Source organism: Bos taurus, chromosome 1 (genome assembly GCF_002263795.3).
Source record: "Bos taurus isolate L1 Dominette 01449 registration number 42190680 breed Hereford chromosome 1, ARS-UCD2.0, whole genome shotgun sequence".
Taxonomy (NCBI): domain Eukaryota; kingdom Metazoa; phylum Chordata; class Mammalia; order Artiodactyla; family Bovidae; genus Bos; species Bos taurus.
Window position 1 is genome coordinate 105,077,469 of NC_037328.1, and position 20,373 is coordinate 105,097,841.

The 20,373-nt window shown below is 37.8% G+C and overlaps 1 protein-coding gene across 1 annotated transcript; it reads left to right on the forward strand.

Annotated features, from left to right (window-relative positions):
- Positions 1–223: 223 nt before the first annotated feature.
- Positions 224–2,981, forward strand: LOC785220 (small kinetochore-associated protein-like). The gene is given in 3 exon segments (XM_059889860.1): positions 224–397; positions 1,596–2,154; positions 2,157–2,981. Coding segments are annotated over 3 exon segments (1,008 nt in total). The 3' UTR covers positions 2,432–2,981.
- The last annotated feature ends 17,392 nt before the right edge of the window (positions 2,982–20,373 follow it).

Genomic DNA, 20,373 nt, shown 5'->3' on the forward strand with positions numbered 1-20,373 from the left:
CTGAACTGAACTGAACTGAGCTAGCCTTTCTGAGTTCCAAGACATTATAAGGAAGCATAAAAAAAAAATTAAGAGTATTAATATGATAATCTCATTAACACTCACTTTCACTACAAAAAAGGAATTGTGGGATACTTCAGAATTCTTATTTAGTCAATATATTTATTAACCTCCGAGGAGTTACTGCACATCCGAGGTCAGGGGAAGAAGCCAGGAGGACCCCATGCCGAGGGGCAGCAGTCAAGAGGAGTTACCCCACGTCCGAGTTCAGGGACAGAGGCCAAGAGTACCAGGCTGCGACGGTGCAGGAATGGCCAAGAGGAGCTACCCCACGTCCGAAGTCAGGGGCAGCAGCAGGGAGGAACAACCCTATGTCCAAGTAGCGGTGGCTGCGCTGGTACAGGAGGGCCTAGAGGATCTATTCCACGTTCAAGGTCAGGAGAGGCGGCAGTGAGGAAATACCCCTCGTCCAAGGTAAGGAGCAGTGGCTGCACTTTGCTGGAGCAGCCGTGAAGAGATACCCCACGCCCAAGGTAAGAGAAACCCAAGTAAGACTGTAGGTGTTGCAAAAGGGCATCAGAGGGCAGACACACTGAAACCATAATCACAGAAAACTAGTCAATCTAATCACACTAGGACCACAGCCTTGTCTAACTCAACGAAACTAAGCCATACCCTGTGGGGCCACCCAAGATGGGCGGGTCATGGTGGAGAGGTCTGACAGAATGTGGTCCACTGGAGAAGGGAATGGCAAACCACTTCAGTATTCTTGCCGTGAGAACCCCATGAACAGTATGAAAAGGCAAAATGATAGGATACTGAAAGAGGAACTCTCCAGGTCAGTAGGTGCCCAATATGCTACTGGAGATCAGTGGAGAAATAATGCCAGAAAGAATGAAGGGATGGAGCCAAAGCAAAAAAAAAAAAAATACCCAGTTGTGGATGTGACTGGGGATAGAAGCAAGGTCTGATCCTGTAAAGAGCAATATTGCATAGGAACCTGGAATGTCAGGTCCATGAATCAAAGCAAATTGGAAGTGGCCAGACAAGAAATGGCAAGAGTGAACGTCGATATTCTAGGAATCAGCGAACTAAAATGGACTGGAATGGGTGAATTTAATTCAGATGACCACTATATTTACTACTGTGGGCAGGAATCCCTTAGAAGAAATGGAGTAGCCATCATGGTCAACAAAAGAGTCTGAAATGCAGTACTTGGATGCAATCTCAAAAACGACAGAATGATCTCTGTTCGTTTCCAAGACAAATCATTCACTATCGAGTAATGCTGAAGAAGCTGAAGTTGAATGGTTCTATGAAGACCTACAAGACCTTTTAGAACTAACACTCAAAAAAGATGTCCTTTTCATTATAGGGGACTGGAATGCAAAAGTAGGAAGTCAAGAAACACCTGGAGTAACAGGCAAATTTGGCCTTGGAATATGGAATGAAGCAGGGCAAAGACTAATAGAGTTTTGCCAAGAAAATGCACTGGTCATAGCAAACACCCTCTTCCAACAACATAAGAGAAGACTCTACACATGGACATCACCAGATGGTCAACACCGAAATCAGATTGATTATATTCTTTGCAGCCAGAAACCCAGGCGGCAGACGCGGTCGGTGGTACGGCAGTTATTGCCAAGCATCTTTTGAACCAGAGCGACGAGGCATGCGGGCAGGAGCAGCAGGCACCTGGGCCCCAGTCGTGCTGCCTCGTTACGATGACCAGCGTGGTTAAGACAGTGTACACCCTGCAGCCCTCCTTTGCGCTGAGCAGCGGTCTGCCCGCAGATGCACAAACTCGAGCCACTTTTAAGAGCCAGTTACCTGTTAAGTCCAAAGAGGTTGATGTTTCCAGACCACATTCAGGAGCTTCAGAGAATGATGTTACAAAAATCATCAAACCGAGACATGAGAATGGGCAGGTGAAGGCTACAGACACCTCCAGGAGGAACCTCAGGAAGAGCTACAAACCATTGAGTAAACAGAAATCGGAAGAAGAGCTCAAGGATAAGAACCAGCTCTTAGAGGCTGTCAACAAGCAGTTGCACCAGAAATTGATTGAAACTCAGGGAGAGCTGAAGGACCTGACTCAAAAAGTAGAGCTGCTGGAGAAGTTTCAGGACAACAGTTTGGCAATTTTAGAAAGCAAAGCCTCAACCCAGGCAGTGAGACCCTGGCATCACAGCAAGACTCCACCGCAGATCACATGGACTCCATGCTGCTGTTACAAACTTTACAAGATGAACTGAAGCTTTTTAACGAAACAGCCAAAAAGCAGATGGAGGAGTTACAGGCCTTAAAGGTAAAGTTGAAGATGAAAGAAGAAGAGAGAGCCCAGTTCCTTGAACAACAGACCTTATGTAGCAGTCAAGTAAATGATTTCACAACAGCCCTTGAGGAAATGGAGCAGCTATTAGAAATATGATAAAAGCAGGTGGCCACATGGCTCTCTCTTGGAGATAGACTCTCAGAGGAAGCTACCTAGGACATCTGCTTCTTGGCCATGATCTTCTAGGACTCACCATCCCCAGAATGAAAACAGTTTCTGCAGTAGGATTAAAGATAGTTGATGTTGGAATGGCAATTCCTCCCTTAAGCAAGCATTCATTCCCAGCCTTCTGATTGTCCAGCTCTCCTGAACCTCACAGTTCATAATTAGGGCCTACAGGAGAGGAGGCCTGAAAGCTTGGATCAGCCTCCTAGGATCAAAAAGCAGCACATCATTAGCATCAGGAGACTCTAAACCAGCCACAACCAGAGAAGCCAAAAGATGTGTAGGTAGAAACAGTGAAGCATACATGCTCCACGGGAGACATCACTGAAGAGTCACATGGTCCCTTCCTAACTTGGAACACATTCTGTCCCATCCTGACTGGGCTCTGTAACCTCACTGTAAATTTATGAACTGAAAGTTACCTGAAGTGGCTTAATAATGGGGTGAAGGTATAGATAGCAATAACAGGTATGAAACAATACACCTTGGAGCTTTTAATCTAAAAAAAATATATATATATATATTCTTTGCAGCCAAAGATGGAGAAGCTATATACAGTCAACAAAACAAGACCAGGAGCTGACTGTGGCTCAGATCATGAGCTGCTTATTGCCAAATTCAGACTGAAATTGAAGAAAGTAGGGTTTACCACTAGACCATTCGGGTATGCCCTAAATCAAATCCCTTATGATTATACAGTGGAAATGAGAGATAGATTTAAGGGACTAGATCTGATAGATAGAGTGCCTGATGAACTATGGATGGAGGTTCATGACATTGTACAGGAGACAGGGATCAAAGCCATCTCCATGGAAAAGAAATGCAAAAAAGCAAAATGGCTGTCTAAGGAGGCCTTACAAATAGCTGTGAAAAGAAGAGAAGCAAAAAGCAAAGGAGAAAAGGAAAGATATAAGTATCTGAATGCAGAGTTCCAAAGAATAGCAAGAAAAGATAAGAAAGCCTTCCTCAATGATCAATGCAAAGAAATAGAGGAAAACAACAGAATGGGAAAGACTAGAGATCTCTTCAAGAAAATGGAGATACCAAGAGAATATTTCATGCAAAGATGGGCTCAATAAAGGACAGAAATGGAATGGACCTAACAGAAACAGAAGATATTAAGAAGAGGTAGTAGGAATACACAGAAAAACTGTACAAAAAAGATCTTCATGACCAAGATAACATGATGGTGTGATCACTCATCTAGAGCCAGACATCCTGGAATGTGAAGTCAAATGGGCCTTAGAAAGCATCACTACGAACAAAGCTAGTGGAGGTGATGGAATTCCAGTTGAGTTATTTCAAATCCTGAAATATGATGCTGTGAAAGTGCTGCACTCAATATGCCAGCAAATTTGGAAAACTCAGCAGTGGCCACAGGACTGGAAAAGGTCAGTTTTCATTCCAATCCCAAAGAAAGGCAATGCCAAAGAATGCTCAAACTACTGCACAATTGCACTTATCTCACATGCTAGTAAAGTAATGCTCAAAATTCTCCAAGCCAGGCTTCAGCAGTACATGAACCGTGAACTTCCTGATGTTCAAGCTGGTTTTAGAAAAGGTAGAGGAACCAGAGATCAAATTGCCAACATCCGCTGGATCATCGAAAAAGCAAGAGAGTTCCAGTAAAACATCTATTTCTGCTTTATTGACTATGCCAAAGCCTTTGACTGTGTGGATCACAATAAACTGTGGAAAATTCTGAAAGAGATGGGAATACCAGACCACCTGATCTGCCTCTTGAGAAATTTGTATGCAGGTCAGGAAGCAACAGTTAGAACTGGACATGGAACAACAGACTGGTTCCAAATAGGAAAAGGAGTATGTCAAGGCTGTATATTGTCACCCTGCTCATTTAATTTATATGCAGAGTACATCATGAGAAATGCTGGACTGGAAGAAACACAAGCTGGAATCAAGATTGCTGGGAGAAATATCAATAACCTCAGATATGCAGATGACACCACCCTTATGGCAGAAAGTGAAGAGGAACTAAAAAGCCTCTTGATGAAAGTGAAAGTGGAGAGTGAAAAAGTTGGCTTAAAGCTCAACATTCAGAAAACGAAGATCATGGCATCTGGTCCCATCACTTCATGGGAAATAGATATGGAAACAGTGGAAACAGTGTCAGACTTCATTTTTGGGGGCTCCAAAATCACTGCAGATGGTGATTGCAGCCATGAAATTAAAAGATGATTACCTCTTGGAAGAAAAGTTATGACCAACCTGGATAGCATATTGAAAAGCAGAGACATCACTTTGCCAACAAAGGTCTGTCTAGTCAAGGCTATGGTTTTTCCAGTGGTCATGTATGGATGTGAGAGTTGGACTGTGAAGAACGCTGAGCACTGAAGAATTGATGGTTTTGAACTGTGGTGTTGGAGAAGGCTCTTGAGAGTCCCTTGGACTGCAAAGACATCCAACCAGTCCATTCTGAAAGATATCAGCCCTGGGATTTCTTTGAAAGAAATGATGCTAAGGCTGAAACTCCAGCACTTTGGCCACCTCATGCGAAGAGTTGACTCATTGGAAAAGACTCTGATGCTGGGAGGGATTGGGGGCAGGAGGAGAAGGGGACGACAGAGGATGAGATGGCTGGATGGCATCACTGACTCGATGGACATGAGTCTGGGTGAACTCCGGGAGTTGGTGATGGACAGGAAGGCCTGGTGTGCTTCTATTCATTGGGTCGCAAAGAGTCGGACACGATTGAGCAACTGAACTGAACTGAACTGAAGTCTCAGGTACAGCAGATATAGCAATGAATAAGAGATTATTAAAAAACTGTCATCAGTCCTCTTAAAATCTAGGAAAGAAGATCAAATTACACAAATACCAGTAAACTGAAGTGACTTAGCATAGCATAGCATAGTAAGCAATCAACTATTTAGTTTACAACTGCAACAGCCACTGTGAAGGAGGACAGGAGGCTATCAAAATATATTAAAGTGGCTTCTGAGTGTTGGACTCCCCACTAATTCATCATGGATCATCTCTATTCTGGGTACTTCTTCCTTATTACCATACTCTCTCAAACCAAAAGTAGTTACTTACTGAGGACTTTTCATCTCATTTGATCCATATGACACTCTCAACAAGTTAGATGCTATCATTGCTATAGCAACACAAGGACAACAGGACTCAGAAAGGTTAAGCCTAATTGAGTCACCATAGAACATGAGCTGCTGCTGTCCATCTACTGCCCTGGAACCTAGTCTGAGAAAAATGATTGTGACATAAGCTGCTCCTTTGTTGTTTATTACCATGCTGACAGTATTTGAAATGTTTAGGTCTTAGGTCTAAAGCAGAGTTTTTTGTACACAAACACTGCGTTAGAGATCAGGGAAAATAAGCTATTTTTAAGCTTTTCTAAGGACCATGAATAGGATCAAGCTTCAGATATTGCAGGATATTCCAAAGAGACTAATATCCATTGAGAAGCAAATGGGAAGAAACTTATTTCTAACCCCCACTCCACCATCACCACCAGAATGCCAGTTTTGTTACCAGAGTTAGTATCAGATTATATGCAGTTAACAAGAAAGATAGAAAATTACTCTGAGAGGTTTTGTTTGGCTTCTCCATAGTTTCCTAAGAATATAGACAGATTAAGTCAGTTTTTCAGTAAATTGGACATAATGCAGTGAACTGCTTTCATGATGTGGACTCACACATTATAAACTAATGTTTTAGTTGGCATTGTGATAACCTCAAGTAAAAGAAACTGTTTCAGATTTGGGGAGTCATTCACTAAGTAGGAGAATCCTATTTGCTCAAGTGATGGCAATGCTGGTGTCTGAACTGGGATATCCAGCTGACCACAACTTTTTACCTGTTCAGGTATGTCATGCATTACAAGCTGAGGAAAACTGATTCTTTAACCTGGCTGCACAGGAGAGGATTTAGCAAGTACAGATGACTTGTTCTCCCTTTCAGATGTTGTGATTTATTTGACACAAATGGGGCCCAGACATTCGTTTTGTTTTTTGAAATCACTTCTTAAGGTGATTCTAATGACAGCCTGAGTTGAAAATCAATGAGCTCTATTGGCAAAATAAAAACAAGATTACCTCACCAAACTCGACTCTCACCTGGGGAGAGAAGAGGAGAACATTCTAGTTCTTCAAGGGGGTTGTGGCAGAGTTGATGATGGTGCCAGTGATAGATCTACTGCATAACTGCTTGTGTGTTTGGAGCGAGACAACTTAGAATCACGTAGCTACACGGCTATAGGGAAATTAGATGCCTAGTCCATCCTCAGTGAATAAGAGAGTAGAAATGCATTTCTATGAAAAGAAAACAATAACTGGAATACTTGAAGTTAATAAGTCTGGTAGTGAGTTTCAGCAAAAAAATCACAAAGGCCAATCTGTTAAATATGAATATAAGATTTAAGAAGGCCAGTGGAGCAAGAGATTAGTGTGAGGGAAGGATGTGAAAAGCTATCTAATTAAATTGGTACTTTTACATTCTGTTCTGCTCTTTTAGTGCTCCTCAAATTAACTATCATTTACTAAGTCACAGAGATCATTATTCGAATGGCTTCATTTTTTTTTTCAAGTGTGGAAATGGGTATATTTCTTAACAACTCCAGAAATGGGTCTTTCTCTCAATGCTTGATTGTGAATGCCTGTGCTAGTAAATTATCACTGAAGAGGTTAAACAAAATAAAAGAATTAAATTCTTCCCAGTTTACCTCAAATCATTTAGCTCATTTTTTCATTTATTTTGTGCTGAGATTTTCTGCTGTGCAGTGTTTATTTACCTCTGGCCAGGATATTTAACCCAACACAATGCAGATTTTTCACAACTACAATTAGACTGACACAGTGCAGGTTTTCCATTTCTTTGGACTAATCTATGCTCCAGAATACAACACTGATTTCATCATTCATCCCACACAAATATTTATCTTCTTATAAAAAAGCTCTAGAATACCAATGAAATGGTATACTTCATTAAAAAAAAAATTTCTGTATGACTCAAAAATTCAAACAGGAGCTCTTAGCAACCTAGAGGGTTGAGATCAGGGAGGTAGCTGGGAGGGAAGTTCAAGAGGGAGGGGACATGTGTAAATCTATGGCTGATTCATGCTGATGTTTGGCAGAAACCAACAAATTTCTGTAAAGCAATTATCCTTCAATTAAAAAATTAAATAAAATTAAAAAAATTAAATACCCATTATAGATAGATATCACCAATCCAAGTTGATAAAATGATGTGTTATTTGATTTATAAAAATAATTGTCAGTTCTCTAATTTACCAAGAATGTCCTAAACATGTAATCTACTTAAATCAAGTGCAGCCACAGAGTCTAAATAGAAAAAAAGATTGTTTATTATTTATTTGTGTACTCAAATAATACACACTCAAATTTGTGTTAAAAATTACACAAATTGCACATGTCAATATTCAGAAAGCCTTCAAAATCCAAAGACAAAACTAAGATAAATAGTAATATACAGGAAAAACAATTAAGACTACTTTAAGATTACATTGCTAGAAAATGAACGAACTGGACTTAAGCCAATAAGTTAACTAGATAAAGATACATGAAAAATCCCAAAACATGTGGAGATAAGCAACACACATCCAAAAACATGTGAGTCAAAAAGGAAATGTCAAGAGAAATTTAAGAATATTTTGAACTATTGAAATGAAAATGAACATACAACTTATCAAAAATTTTGCAGTGTAGTGAAAGCAGTGCTTTATAGCTGTAAAGGAAATTTATAGAACTGAGAAATAAAGATCTAAAAATCAATCAGCTAGGCTTTCACTTTTAAAAAGACAGGGGGGAAAAAAGAGCAAATAAAACAGCAAATAAATTCAAAGTATCAGAGGACAAGAAATAATAAGAATTAGAGAAGAAATCAACAAAACTGAAAACAGGCAATCAATAGAGAAAATCGATCAAACAAAAACAGTTCTTTGAAAAGATCAATAAAATTCAGAAGTATCTATCCAGACTAACATAAGAAAGAAAAAGAGAAAGGACACAGATGACTAATAAACTAAATGAAAAAGGGAGGTCTGTACAGACACCATGGACATCAAGAGGGTATTATAGAAATACTATGAATAACTCTCTGCCCATAAATTTGATAGATAAAATTGACCAATTCCTTGAAAGACACAATCTGTCAAAACTCACACAATAACAAAGACAATATAAAAAGCTGTGCACCTATGAAAGAAATTGAATCAATAATTAACTTTTCCAAAACAGAAATGAAAGGCCCAGAAGGTTCACTGATTAATTATATCAAATATTTCAAGAAGAAATTACACCAATGCTCTAGTAATCTCTACCAGAAGATAGAAGTAGAGGGAATACTTCCTAACTTCTTCTCTGAGGCCAGGATTACCCTATTAAGAGGACCAGACAAATTTTACATTTACTACAGACCAATATTTCTCATGAATATAGATACTAAGTTCCTCAACCCAATATTAGCAGTTTGAATCTAACAATGTATAAAAATGATTAATTAATACCATGACCATGTTTATCCTGAGTATGCACAGCTTGTTTAACAACAATAGGCTAAAGAAGAAAAGACATGTGATCAAATCAATAGATGCAGAAAAAACAACCAAATTTTACTTATTTATGTCAAAAATTCTCTGTAAGCAAGGGATAAATGGAAACTTCCTCAACTTGATAAAGAAAGTCTACAAAAAAACCTATAGCTAACGTCATACATATGGTGAGAAACACATAGCCTTCCCACTTAGATTAATAGAAGACAATATATCACCTCTCATCACAACTTTTCATCATTATTTGGGAAGTTCTAACTAGTACAATAAAAAATGGAAATAAAAGGTATACAAGTTGGGAAGGAAGAAATAAAACTGTTCACAGGTGACATAATTGTTAATATATAAAATCTGAATAAAATACCAAAAAAGCCCTCTTATAACTCAGTTCAGTTCAGTCGCTCAGTCGTGTCCTAGTCTGCGACCACATAAATCGCAGCACGACAGGCCTCCCTGTCCATCACCAACTACTGGAGTACACTCAGACTCACGTCCATCGAGTCAGTGATGCCATCCAGCCATCGCATCCTCTGTCATCCCCTTCTCCTCCTGCCCCTAATTCCTCCCAGCATCAGAGTCTTTTCCAATGAGTCAACTCTTCGCATGAGATGGCCAAACTACTGGAGTTTCAGCTTTAACATCATTTCTTCCAAAGAAATCCCGGGGCTGATCTCCTTCAGAGTGGACTGATTGGATCTCCTTGCAGCCCAAGGGACTCTCAAGAGTCTTCTCCAACACCACAGTTCAAAAGCATCAATTCTTTGGTGCTCAGCTTTCTTCACAGTCCAACTCTCACATCCATACATGACCACTGGAAAAACCATAGCCTTGACTAGACGGACCTTTGTTGGCAAAGTAATGTCTCTGCTTTTGAATATGCTATCTAGGTTGGTCATAACTTTCCTTCCAAGGAGTAAGCGTATTTTAATTTCATGGCTGCAGTCACCATCTGCAGTGATTTTGGAGCCCCCAAAAAATAAATTCTGACACTGTTTCCACTGTTTCCATATCTATTTCCCATGACGTGATGGGACCAGATGCCATGATCTTCGTTTTCTGAATGTTGAGATTTTAAGCCAACTTTTTCACTTTCCTCTTTCATTTTCATCAAGAGGCTTTTGAGTTCCTCTTCACTTTCTGCCATAAGGGTGGTGTCATCTGCATTTCTGAGGTAATTGATATTTCTCCCAGCAATCTTGATTCCAGCTTGTGCTTCTTCCAGCCCAGCGTTTCTCATGATGTACTCTGCATAGAAGTTAAATAAGCAGGGTGACAATATACAGCCTTGATGCACTCCTTTTCCTATTTGGAGCCAGTCTGTTGTTCCATGTCCAGTTCTAACTGTTGCTTCCTGACCTGCATACTAATTTCTCAAGAGGCAGGCCAGGTGGTCTGGTATTCCCATTTCTTTCAGAATTTTCCACAGTTTATTGTGATCCACACAGTCAAAGACCTTGGCATAGTCAATAAAGCAGAAATAGATGTTTTTCTGGAACTCTCTTGCTTTTTCCATGATCCAGCGGATGTTGGCAATTTGATCTCTGGTTCCTCTGCCTTTTCTAAAACCAGCTTGAACATCAGGAAGTTCACGGTTCACGTATTGCTGAAGCCTGGCTTGGAGAATTTTGAGCATTACTTTACTAGCATGTGAGAAGAGTACAATTGTGTGGTAGTTTCAGCATTCTTTGGCATTGCCTTTCTTTGGGATTGGAATGAAAACTGACCTTTTCCAGTCCTGTGGCCACTGCTGAGTATTCCAAATATGCTGGCATATTGAGTGCAGCACTTTCACAGCATCATCTTTCAGGATTTAAAAGAGCTCAACTGGGATTCCATCACCTCCACTGGCTTTGTTCATAGTGATGCTTTATAAGGCCCACTTGACTTCACATTCCAGGATGTCTGGCTCTAGGTGAGTAATCACACCATCATGATTATCTGGGTTGTGAAGATCTTTTTTGTACAGTTCTTCTGTGTATTCTTGCCATCTCTTAATATCTTCTGCTTCTGTTAGGTCCATACCATTTCTGTCCTTTATCGAGCCCATCTTTGCATGAAATGTCCCCTTGGTATCTCTAATTTTCTTGAAGAGATCTCTAGTTTTTCCCATTCTGTTGTTTTCCTCTATTTCTTTGCATTGATCGTTGAGGAAGGCTTTTATCTCTTCTTGCTATTCTTTGGAACTCTGCATTCAGATGCTTGTATCTTTCCTTTTCTCCTTTGCTTTTTGCTTCTCATCTTTTCACAGCTATTTGTAAGGCCTCCTCAGACAGCCATTTTGCTTTTTTGCATTTTTTTTCCATGGGGACGGTCTTGATCCCTGTCTCCTATACAATGTCATGAACCTCCATCCATAGTTCATCAGGCACTCTATCTATCAGATCTAGTCCCTTAAATCTATTTCTCACTTCTACTGTATAATCATAAGGGATTTGACCATTTCAGGTCATACCTGAATGGTCTAGTGGTTTTCCCTACTTTCTTCAATTTAAGCCTGAATTTGGCAATAAGTTGTTCATGATCTGAGCCACAGTCAGCTCCTGGTCTTATTTTTTTGACTGTATAGAGCTTCTCCGTCTTTGGCTGCAAAGAATATAATCAATCTGATTCCGGTGTTGACCATCTGGTGATGTCCATGTGTAGAGTTTTCTCTTGTGTTGTTGGAAGTGGGTGTTTGCTATGACGAGTGCATTTTCTTGGCAAAACTCTATTAGTCTTTGCCCTGCTTCATTCCGTATTCCAAGGCCAAATTTGCCTGTTACTCCAGGTGTTTCTTGACTTCCTACTTTTGCATTCCAGTCCCCTATAATGAAAAGGACATCTTTTTTGGGTGTTAGTTCTAAAAAGAATACATTTGAATCAGTTCTAATGAGGTGGATGAAACTGGAGCCTATTATACAGAGTGAAGTAAGCCAGAAGGAAAAACACCAATACAGTATACTAACGCATATATATGGAATTTAGAAAGATGCTAACAATAACCCTGTGTATGAGACAGCAAAAGTGACGCTGATGTATGGAACAGTCTTATGGAATCTGTGGGAGAGGGAGAGGGTGGGAAGATTTGGGAGAATGGCATTGAAACATGTAAAATATCATGTATGAAACAAGATGCCAGTCCAGGTTCAATGCACGATACTGGATGCTTGGGGCTAGTGCACTGGGACGACCCAGAGGGATGGTATGGGGAGGGAGGAGGGTTCAGGATGGGGAGCACATGTATACCTGTGATGGATTCATTTTGATATTTGGCAAAACTAATACAATTATGTAAAGTTTAAAAGTAAAATAAAATTTAAAAAATAAATAAATAAAAGGTCCTGTAGGTCTTCATGCTGCTGCTGCTAAGTCACTCAGTCGTGTCCGACTCTGTGGGACCCCATAGACGGCAGCCCACCAGGCTCCCCCATCCCTGGGATCCCCCAGGCAAGAGTACTGGAGTGGGTTGCCATTTCCTTCTCCAATGCGTGAAAGTGAAAGTGAAGTCTCTCAGTCATGTCCGACTCCTAGCGACCCCATGGACTGCAGCCCACCAGGCCCCTCCGTCCATGGGATTTTCCAGGCAAGAGTACTGGAGTCGGGTGCCATTGCCTTCTCCGTAGGTCTTCATAGAACTGTTCAATTTCAGCTTCTTCAGCGTTACTGGTTGGGGCATAGACTTGGATTACTGTGATATTGAATGGTTTGCCTTAGAAACGAACAGAGATCATTCTGTCGTTTTTGAGATTGCATCCAAGTACTGCATTTCAGATTCTTTTGTTGACCGTGATGGCTCCTCCATTTCCTCTACGGTATTCCTGCCTTCAGTAGTAGATATAATGGTCATCTGAGTTAAATTCACCCATTCCAGTCCATTTCAGTTCGCTGATTTCTAGAATGTCGACGTTCACTCTTGCCATATCCTGTTTGACCACTTCTAATTTGCCTTGATTCATGGACCTGACATTCCAGGTTCCTATGCAATATAGCTCTTACAGCATCAGACCTTGCTTCTATCACCAGTCACATCCACAACTGGGTATTTTTTTTTTGCTTTGGCTCCATCCCTTCATTCTTCCTGGAGTTATTTCTCCACTGATCTCCAGTAGCATTTTGGGCACCTACTGACCTGGGGAGTTCCTCTTTCAGTATCCTATCATTTTGCCTTTTCATACTGTTCATGGGGTTCTCACGGCAAGAATACTGAAGTGGTTTGCCATTCCCCTCTCCAGTGGACCACATTCTGTCAGACCTCTCCACCATGACCCTGCCCATCTTGGGTGGTCCCACAGGCATGGCTTAGTTTCATTGAGTTAGACAAGTTACCCCACATCCAAGGTAAGAGAAACCGAAGTAAGACAGTAGGTGTTGCAAGAGGACATCAGAGGGCAGACAAACTGAAACCATAATCACAGAAAACTAGTCAATCTAATCACACTAGGACCACAGGCTTGTCCTAGAACTAGTATGTCATCATAATAAAGCTGTAGAAGTTATTACACAAAACTCAATTGCTATGCTATATTTTTAAAACAAAGAAAAACCTAAATCTAACCTTAAATAAATGGTTTCAGGGATAGAAAAGATAAAAACATTTATTTTAATTTTATGCAAAAATTTAACAATAATTTTTATAAAAGTGGAAAATAATAAGCCAATCTCACTTATAAGAATAAATGCAAAATTCTAAAATACTAATAATAAACTGAATTTAAGCATGTACAATAACAATGTTTATTTTGTAGCTAAGTTGGCTTTATCTTGGAATTGTAACAATGATTTAACTTTAGAAAATCAATTAATGTGATTAATCATGTTAAGTAATTATGAGAGAAACCTCATAATCAGGCTTCCCAGCTGGCTCATTGATAAAGAATCCTGCATTGCAGGACATGCAGTTTCAACCCTTAGGTTGGAAAAATGCCCTTAAGAGGGAAATGGGAACCCACTCCAGTATTCTTGCCTGGGAAATTCCATGGATGGAGGAGTCTGGCTGGCTGCAGTACATAGAGTAGCAGAGAGTCAGACAGGAATTAGTGACTAGTAGCAGAAACCTCATAATTAGCTCAAGAGACTAAGAGTTGAAAAATCAGTGTCCATTTATATTTTTCCAATATTTTGAGCAAAATAAAAATTGAGGAGAATTTCTTTAAATAAAAAATGAACATCTCCTAAAATTTGATATATGCCATACTTATTGGTGAAATTTTAAAATTTATTTTAAAATCAGAAATATACAAAGATATTCCTTATCACTTCTTTCTCTCTACAATATACTAGCAACTTGACAAATGAGAGTGGATTTTTTAAAAAAGTCTGATGTTCAATAAATGATACTAGGGTAACTGGTTACCAAAATAAATAAATAAATAAGTAAAATAGGATTATTACCACCACAGACTCAAAAATTAAGTTTATATTGATAAGAGTAAACATAAAAAATAAAGGAAATAAGTATATAAATAATATTTCTCCAAAGTCATGCATAAAGTACCATAGAATATCTTAATGAACTTGAAGTAGAAATAGATTTGTTAAACAAGTCACAGAAAGCATGAGTCATAAAGGAAGATTAATAAACTTAGCTGCCTTGCCATTAAATATTTTTGTGTACATAAATGTTATACAAATAAAAGATGTCATGACAAGACAAGCCACATACTACTAGTGAGAAGAATATAAATTAAAACCACAATGAGATAACTTTTAATACTCTACAATTGGAAACCATTTAAACTGTACAATTCCTAAAATTTTTGAGGAGAATAATAATGGCAACCCTCATACACTGCTCACAGTACTGTGATGATGATGATGAAGTCGCTTTGTCGTGTCCGACTCTTTGTGACCCCGTGGACTGTAGCCTACCAGGCTTATCTTTCCATGGGATTCTCCAGGCAAGAATACTGGAATGGGTTACCATTTCCTTCTCCAGGGGATCTTACACACTGTTAAAATCACTTCAGAGATGATGGAGACATTATCTAGTAAAGCAGAAGTTACTCATCATCTATGATCTACAAATTTCACTTCTAGTTGAACTTCATAGGCAAAACTTTTGTAGTGAAGTGAGGGTAGGCCTCATAGTAGCAGGGACACTTTTAGAAAATTGGAAATAATTTAAAGGTCCATCAGAATTATATTTATAGTCAAATGACTGGATAATATATATATAATAGTTAAAATGAACTAAAGATATATATATATATATCTCAACACAAAAATCTCATTGATATTTTAAACAAATAAAGCATGTATAAATATACTTATCAAATTCTAAATATTGCAAAGCCATGTTATTAGTGACACATACATATAAAAGTTAAAGTAGAAAAGTCATCATAATAAACATGAACACTAAATCCATTTGGAAAAAGAAGAACTGAGGATATATTTATAAACACTTTTTAGTGAAGAAAGATTTTTAAATTTTATTCATTTTGCCTACTTCCAAGGATGTGTACAACTGTTATTAAAAATATATTTATGGGCTTTCTTGGCGGATCAGTGGTAAACAATCCATCTGTTAATGCAAGGGGTGGGTTTGATCCCTGGTCCAGGAGGATCCCACATACCGTGGAGCAGCTAAGCCCACGTGCCGCAACTACTGAGCCCACACACCCTAGAGTCTATGCCCCATGACAAAAGCAGCCACCACAAATACATTAGCTAATATATATTTAAAAATCCCACTGCATCCACCGTCATGCTCTGCATGGCTTTGCTAGTATTATAGGATTACTTCAAGTCCCTAGGTAAATTGAACAAGTTCACAAATTCATTGATCTTCCTGTTGTATAGCAGTAGTATCTTTCTGTCTTTGCTCTTTAATCTGAATTGTGTGTCTGCATTGTCCAAAAGGTTATGTTGGAAGCATTGCTATTCTACTTTTAGAGCTTCATTCTTAAGAAACTGGCAGCTTCAGCTTCCTGTCCCTAGGAGCCCTGAGCAGTTTTATAAGACATCTGACTAGGCCAAAGCTGCTATGCCAGAAAGAACACATATAGGCACTCTGCTGGACAGTTCCAGTTGGGCTAAGCCTTCCAACTGTCTCTGCCAAGAAACTAGATTTGTCAGTGAAGCCATCTGGGACCCTTCAGACCAGCCATTCACTGGCTAACTACACCAAGTGACCTCATTAAACTCCATGAAGAGGAAAATAATCACCTAATGTCTACCGGATTTCTGAGTCCCGGAATTATGCTAAAATAAAATAGTTGTTTTAAGTAATAAAATTTGGCAGTAGCTCAGTAGATAACTGGAAAAATCCCTTGAAAAATGCTTGTAAACTCTGGCTAAGTATTAATTCACCATGCTTAAGGCATAGAAAAACAGTTATTCCAGTGTCCTGTAAATAATCATTCTATGCCAAAAAGCCACAAAATACAAAAGCAAGGTACTATTTTGGATTCTTTTAACAGAAATTACTTGCTAAAACATATTATTTTCCCCTCCATTATATTTTGCCTATATTCTATTCACACATCATTGACAACCATGCTAATTTCTCCTGTGTCTGCCATATGGGTCCCATGAAACCTTTCAGTTATTTGTATTTCTCTGCTTTACCTCACATATTTCTATTATTTACCATAGGCTGAGCTAACTTCATGAATCATTAAAGCATTCTGAAAACAAAAGGAGCAATGTTGAGGTTGATATATATGCCATGCTGAGGAAATAGCAGATTCAAAGCCCCTAAAAAGAAACAAGTTCAGGGTGAAAAAGAAATGAAACAGAATGCAAAACACCCATGGGTTTGTGGTAAAAGAAGGCAGAGGTGTAGGACAAAGTTGCATACTGAGCATGTTAAGATGCTTGCATTACATTAATAGCAATGGAGAATCTTTGGAGAGTTTCAAGCAGTAGCTGCTATTGACTTTAGTTTTATAACAATCCCTTGGTGAGGAGGGCAAATTTGAGAAGTGCTTTTCTACTTTCCCGCTGCGAGCCCATTTCTCAAGTTGAATTTAGTTCTCATTTTGCCCAATCTCATCTTTGTTGAACTCTATGATTAGCTCACCTTGTCTGTAAGCCTCTAATCATCTTCCTTATCCTTGCAAAGCTCTGTGCTCACACTGCTATTTTAGTATATTATGCTTGATTATAAATAAGGCTGAAATAGCTACACTCTGATGTTCATTTGATACCACTCTGAAATACTGCTTCAATATTCACCTTGTGTTATGTTCTAATTCTTCCTGCTAGGGATGAATGATTTTCCAAATCCCCAAATCTAACTATGTACAAGTTGATCTTTAATTTTTCTCCATATAATCTACATTTAGTTCCTAAAAACTATCATTTGTCCTTGTCAAGGATGAACATGTATTACCAGAGTTTTTCATCATTATCCTGAACTTACAGCAATTGGTGGGGATCAACCAGGTGCCAGGTGTCCTAACCTTCATATTAGAGACAAAGTGTACAGGAGGTCATTTTATTTAAGGCATTAATGATATTTACTGATTTAAAAATAAAAATTTGACAACTAAAATGTAAGTTGTAAATTCAAGATGAGTAAGATATGCTTTGAAGTCTAAAAAAATGCTTTGTAATAAATGAATGGAACAAATTAAAGCTTTTGCATAGCAAAAAAACCAAAACAAACAAAAAAAAAACCTATTAAGAAAAAACCTACAGAATGGGAGAAAATATTTGCAAATGATATGACTGAAAATGTTAATATCCAAAATATACTAACAGCTTATACAATTCAATATCATAAACAAACAACCCAATCAATTGGACAGAATATCTGAAAAGACATTTTTCCAAAGAAGGTACATGGGTAACTAACAGACACATGAAAAGATGCTTAACATCATTAGTTCTTAGATAAATACAAATCCAAACAACAATGAAATATCACCTTACACCTGTAACAATGGTTATCATCAAAAGTTTACAAATCACAAATATTGTCAAGGATGTGGAAAAAAGAGAATCCTTGTATACTGTTGGTGGCAATGTAAATTGGTGCCACCACTATGGAAAACAGTATAGAGGTTCCTCAAAAAATAAAAATAGAACTTTCAAAAATTCCACTCTTAGGTATATCTGAAAAAAATTAAGACAAAATTCAAAAAGATACAGGCACCCCAATGTTCATAGCAGCACAAGTTACAATTCCTTAGATATGGGATAGATGAATGGATAAAGAAGACGGGGTATGTATTTACAGTGAAATATTGCTCAGCCATAAAAACAAAAATCTGCCATTTGCAGCAATGTGGATGGATGCAGTGAATATTACACTGAGTGAAATGTCAGACACATGAAAACAAATATTGTATGATATCATTTATATGTGGGATCTAAAAAAATAATACAAACAAATACATATGCAATAGAGAAACAGAGTCACAGGTGCAGAAAACAAATTAGTTATTACCAAACAGGAGAGGGGCAAGTTAGGGGCATGAGATTAAGAGATACAATGTACTATCTATAAATAAGATAAGCAATAAGGATGTATTGTGTAACATAGAAAATTATAGATATTATCTTGTGATAACTTTTAATGGATATAATCTGCAAGAATACTGAATCAATATGCTATATACTTGACACTAGCAGAATATTTTAAGTTAAATATATGTCAATTACAAAAAAAAAAAAAAAAAAAGTTGTGTGTATATATGCATACATACAGCAACAAGCATTAATTTAAAAAAATATATTTCTTTTTTATGTAATTGAATAACTTTCTGGAATACATACACACAAACACACACACACACACACAATAAGGAAAATGTATTGAATCAATAAAGACATCTGCCTCCATTGACAAAATGATTGAAGGTGGTGTGATTATCTGGGAATTGCAATGGGTAAATAGGATATATCAATCTGCAGGGACCTAAAGCAAAGAAAGCACTGAGAAATGTTACAAGTAGTTCTGCATCTATACAAAGTGATATAATGTGACCTTATTTTATGAGATTATCAATAGAAATTTGGCTCTAGAAGCTGGGAACAGCTCTAAGCTGATGACTGCCAAGATGAGGACCTCAGCCCTGCAAACACAGCAATTATATTCTGTTGACAACCTGAATGGGTGGGAAACAGATTCTTACAGACTCCAGAAAAGAAAACAATTCTACAGACACTTAAATTGTAGTCTGCTAAGACCCATTCCAAACTCCTGATCTAGGCACTATATAAGTACACTGGGAAAACAACATTATAGCACATGAAGTCATTTTAGGAGTTTATTTTCTACCTAGTAAATAATTATTTGAGAAAGAGAAAAAAAACTGTTATTAAAAAATTCTCTTATTTTAGTACTTTATTCAACTCATAGTCAGTATCTGTAATGTATTATGTTCCAGATGAGAAGCTAAATCTTTGCCCTAAGGGAGTTTACTGTTAAACGCAAATTTCAGCTACTAAGATGGAATATTTGTGGCTTTCCTAGGGAATAATCAGTCATGCAGTTTGTTTCAAGTAGAGGGTACAGGGAAGATGTAAGAGATAAAATTTGATTGTTAATGACCAAGATAAGTATGTATTTATCTAGGTAAGAAATATAGATGCTGTTGGTTTTTGGAAAACAGTTCTATTATGCTCAAATCTTACTTGGAAGATTAATCAGGAAGTTAATAAAAAAGATACACTGCCCAAATAAAAAGAAATTATAAGCATAAATCCCAGGAGTTTATTGAAATAGTTTAGGGCATTCTAGCAATAGGAGTGGAAAATGGATCCAATGACAAAATAGCATTCTGTCAAAATAGCATTAGACAAAATTAGTACTTGGTAACAAATCTGATGAAAGAGTGAAGAGAATAGATAACTAAAACATAATTTTCTGTTTATGGATATGAATGACTTAAATATTAGTGACACTTCCAACAGAAAATCAGAACTCACAAGTAGAAGCTGTTTTTTTTTTTTTTTTTAAATGGTAACTTGTGCTTTGGGCTCATCATCAAATATCTCAATGAGAATGAAAAAAATTTACTCAAATATTTGGATATTTTCTTTTTTCTAAAATGCACACTTAGAGGGTTTTTATATATGATTATTTTATATGACATTTTTATAATATTTATATTATAGTATAGGTATTTGACAACATGGCCTTCGTTAGCTTGAATTCACCTTGTAAATACCTAGCCTAGTAATTTCTTAACCATGACTGAGATACAAAAGGAGATTGCCAATTGAATCTGCAGATACTTTAACAAACATTAATACTTAACTTTTTTAACAGTGAATATGTTTACACTGTCTAGGAAAAACTGTATCCTGAGATAATTTTAGCAATCTGAGAGCTACAAAGAATAAACCTACAAGTATTGGTATGCAGCAAAACATTCAGTTAACTCAGTGCCTCTAAATG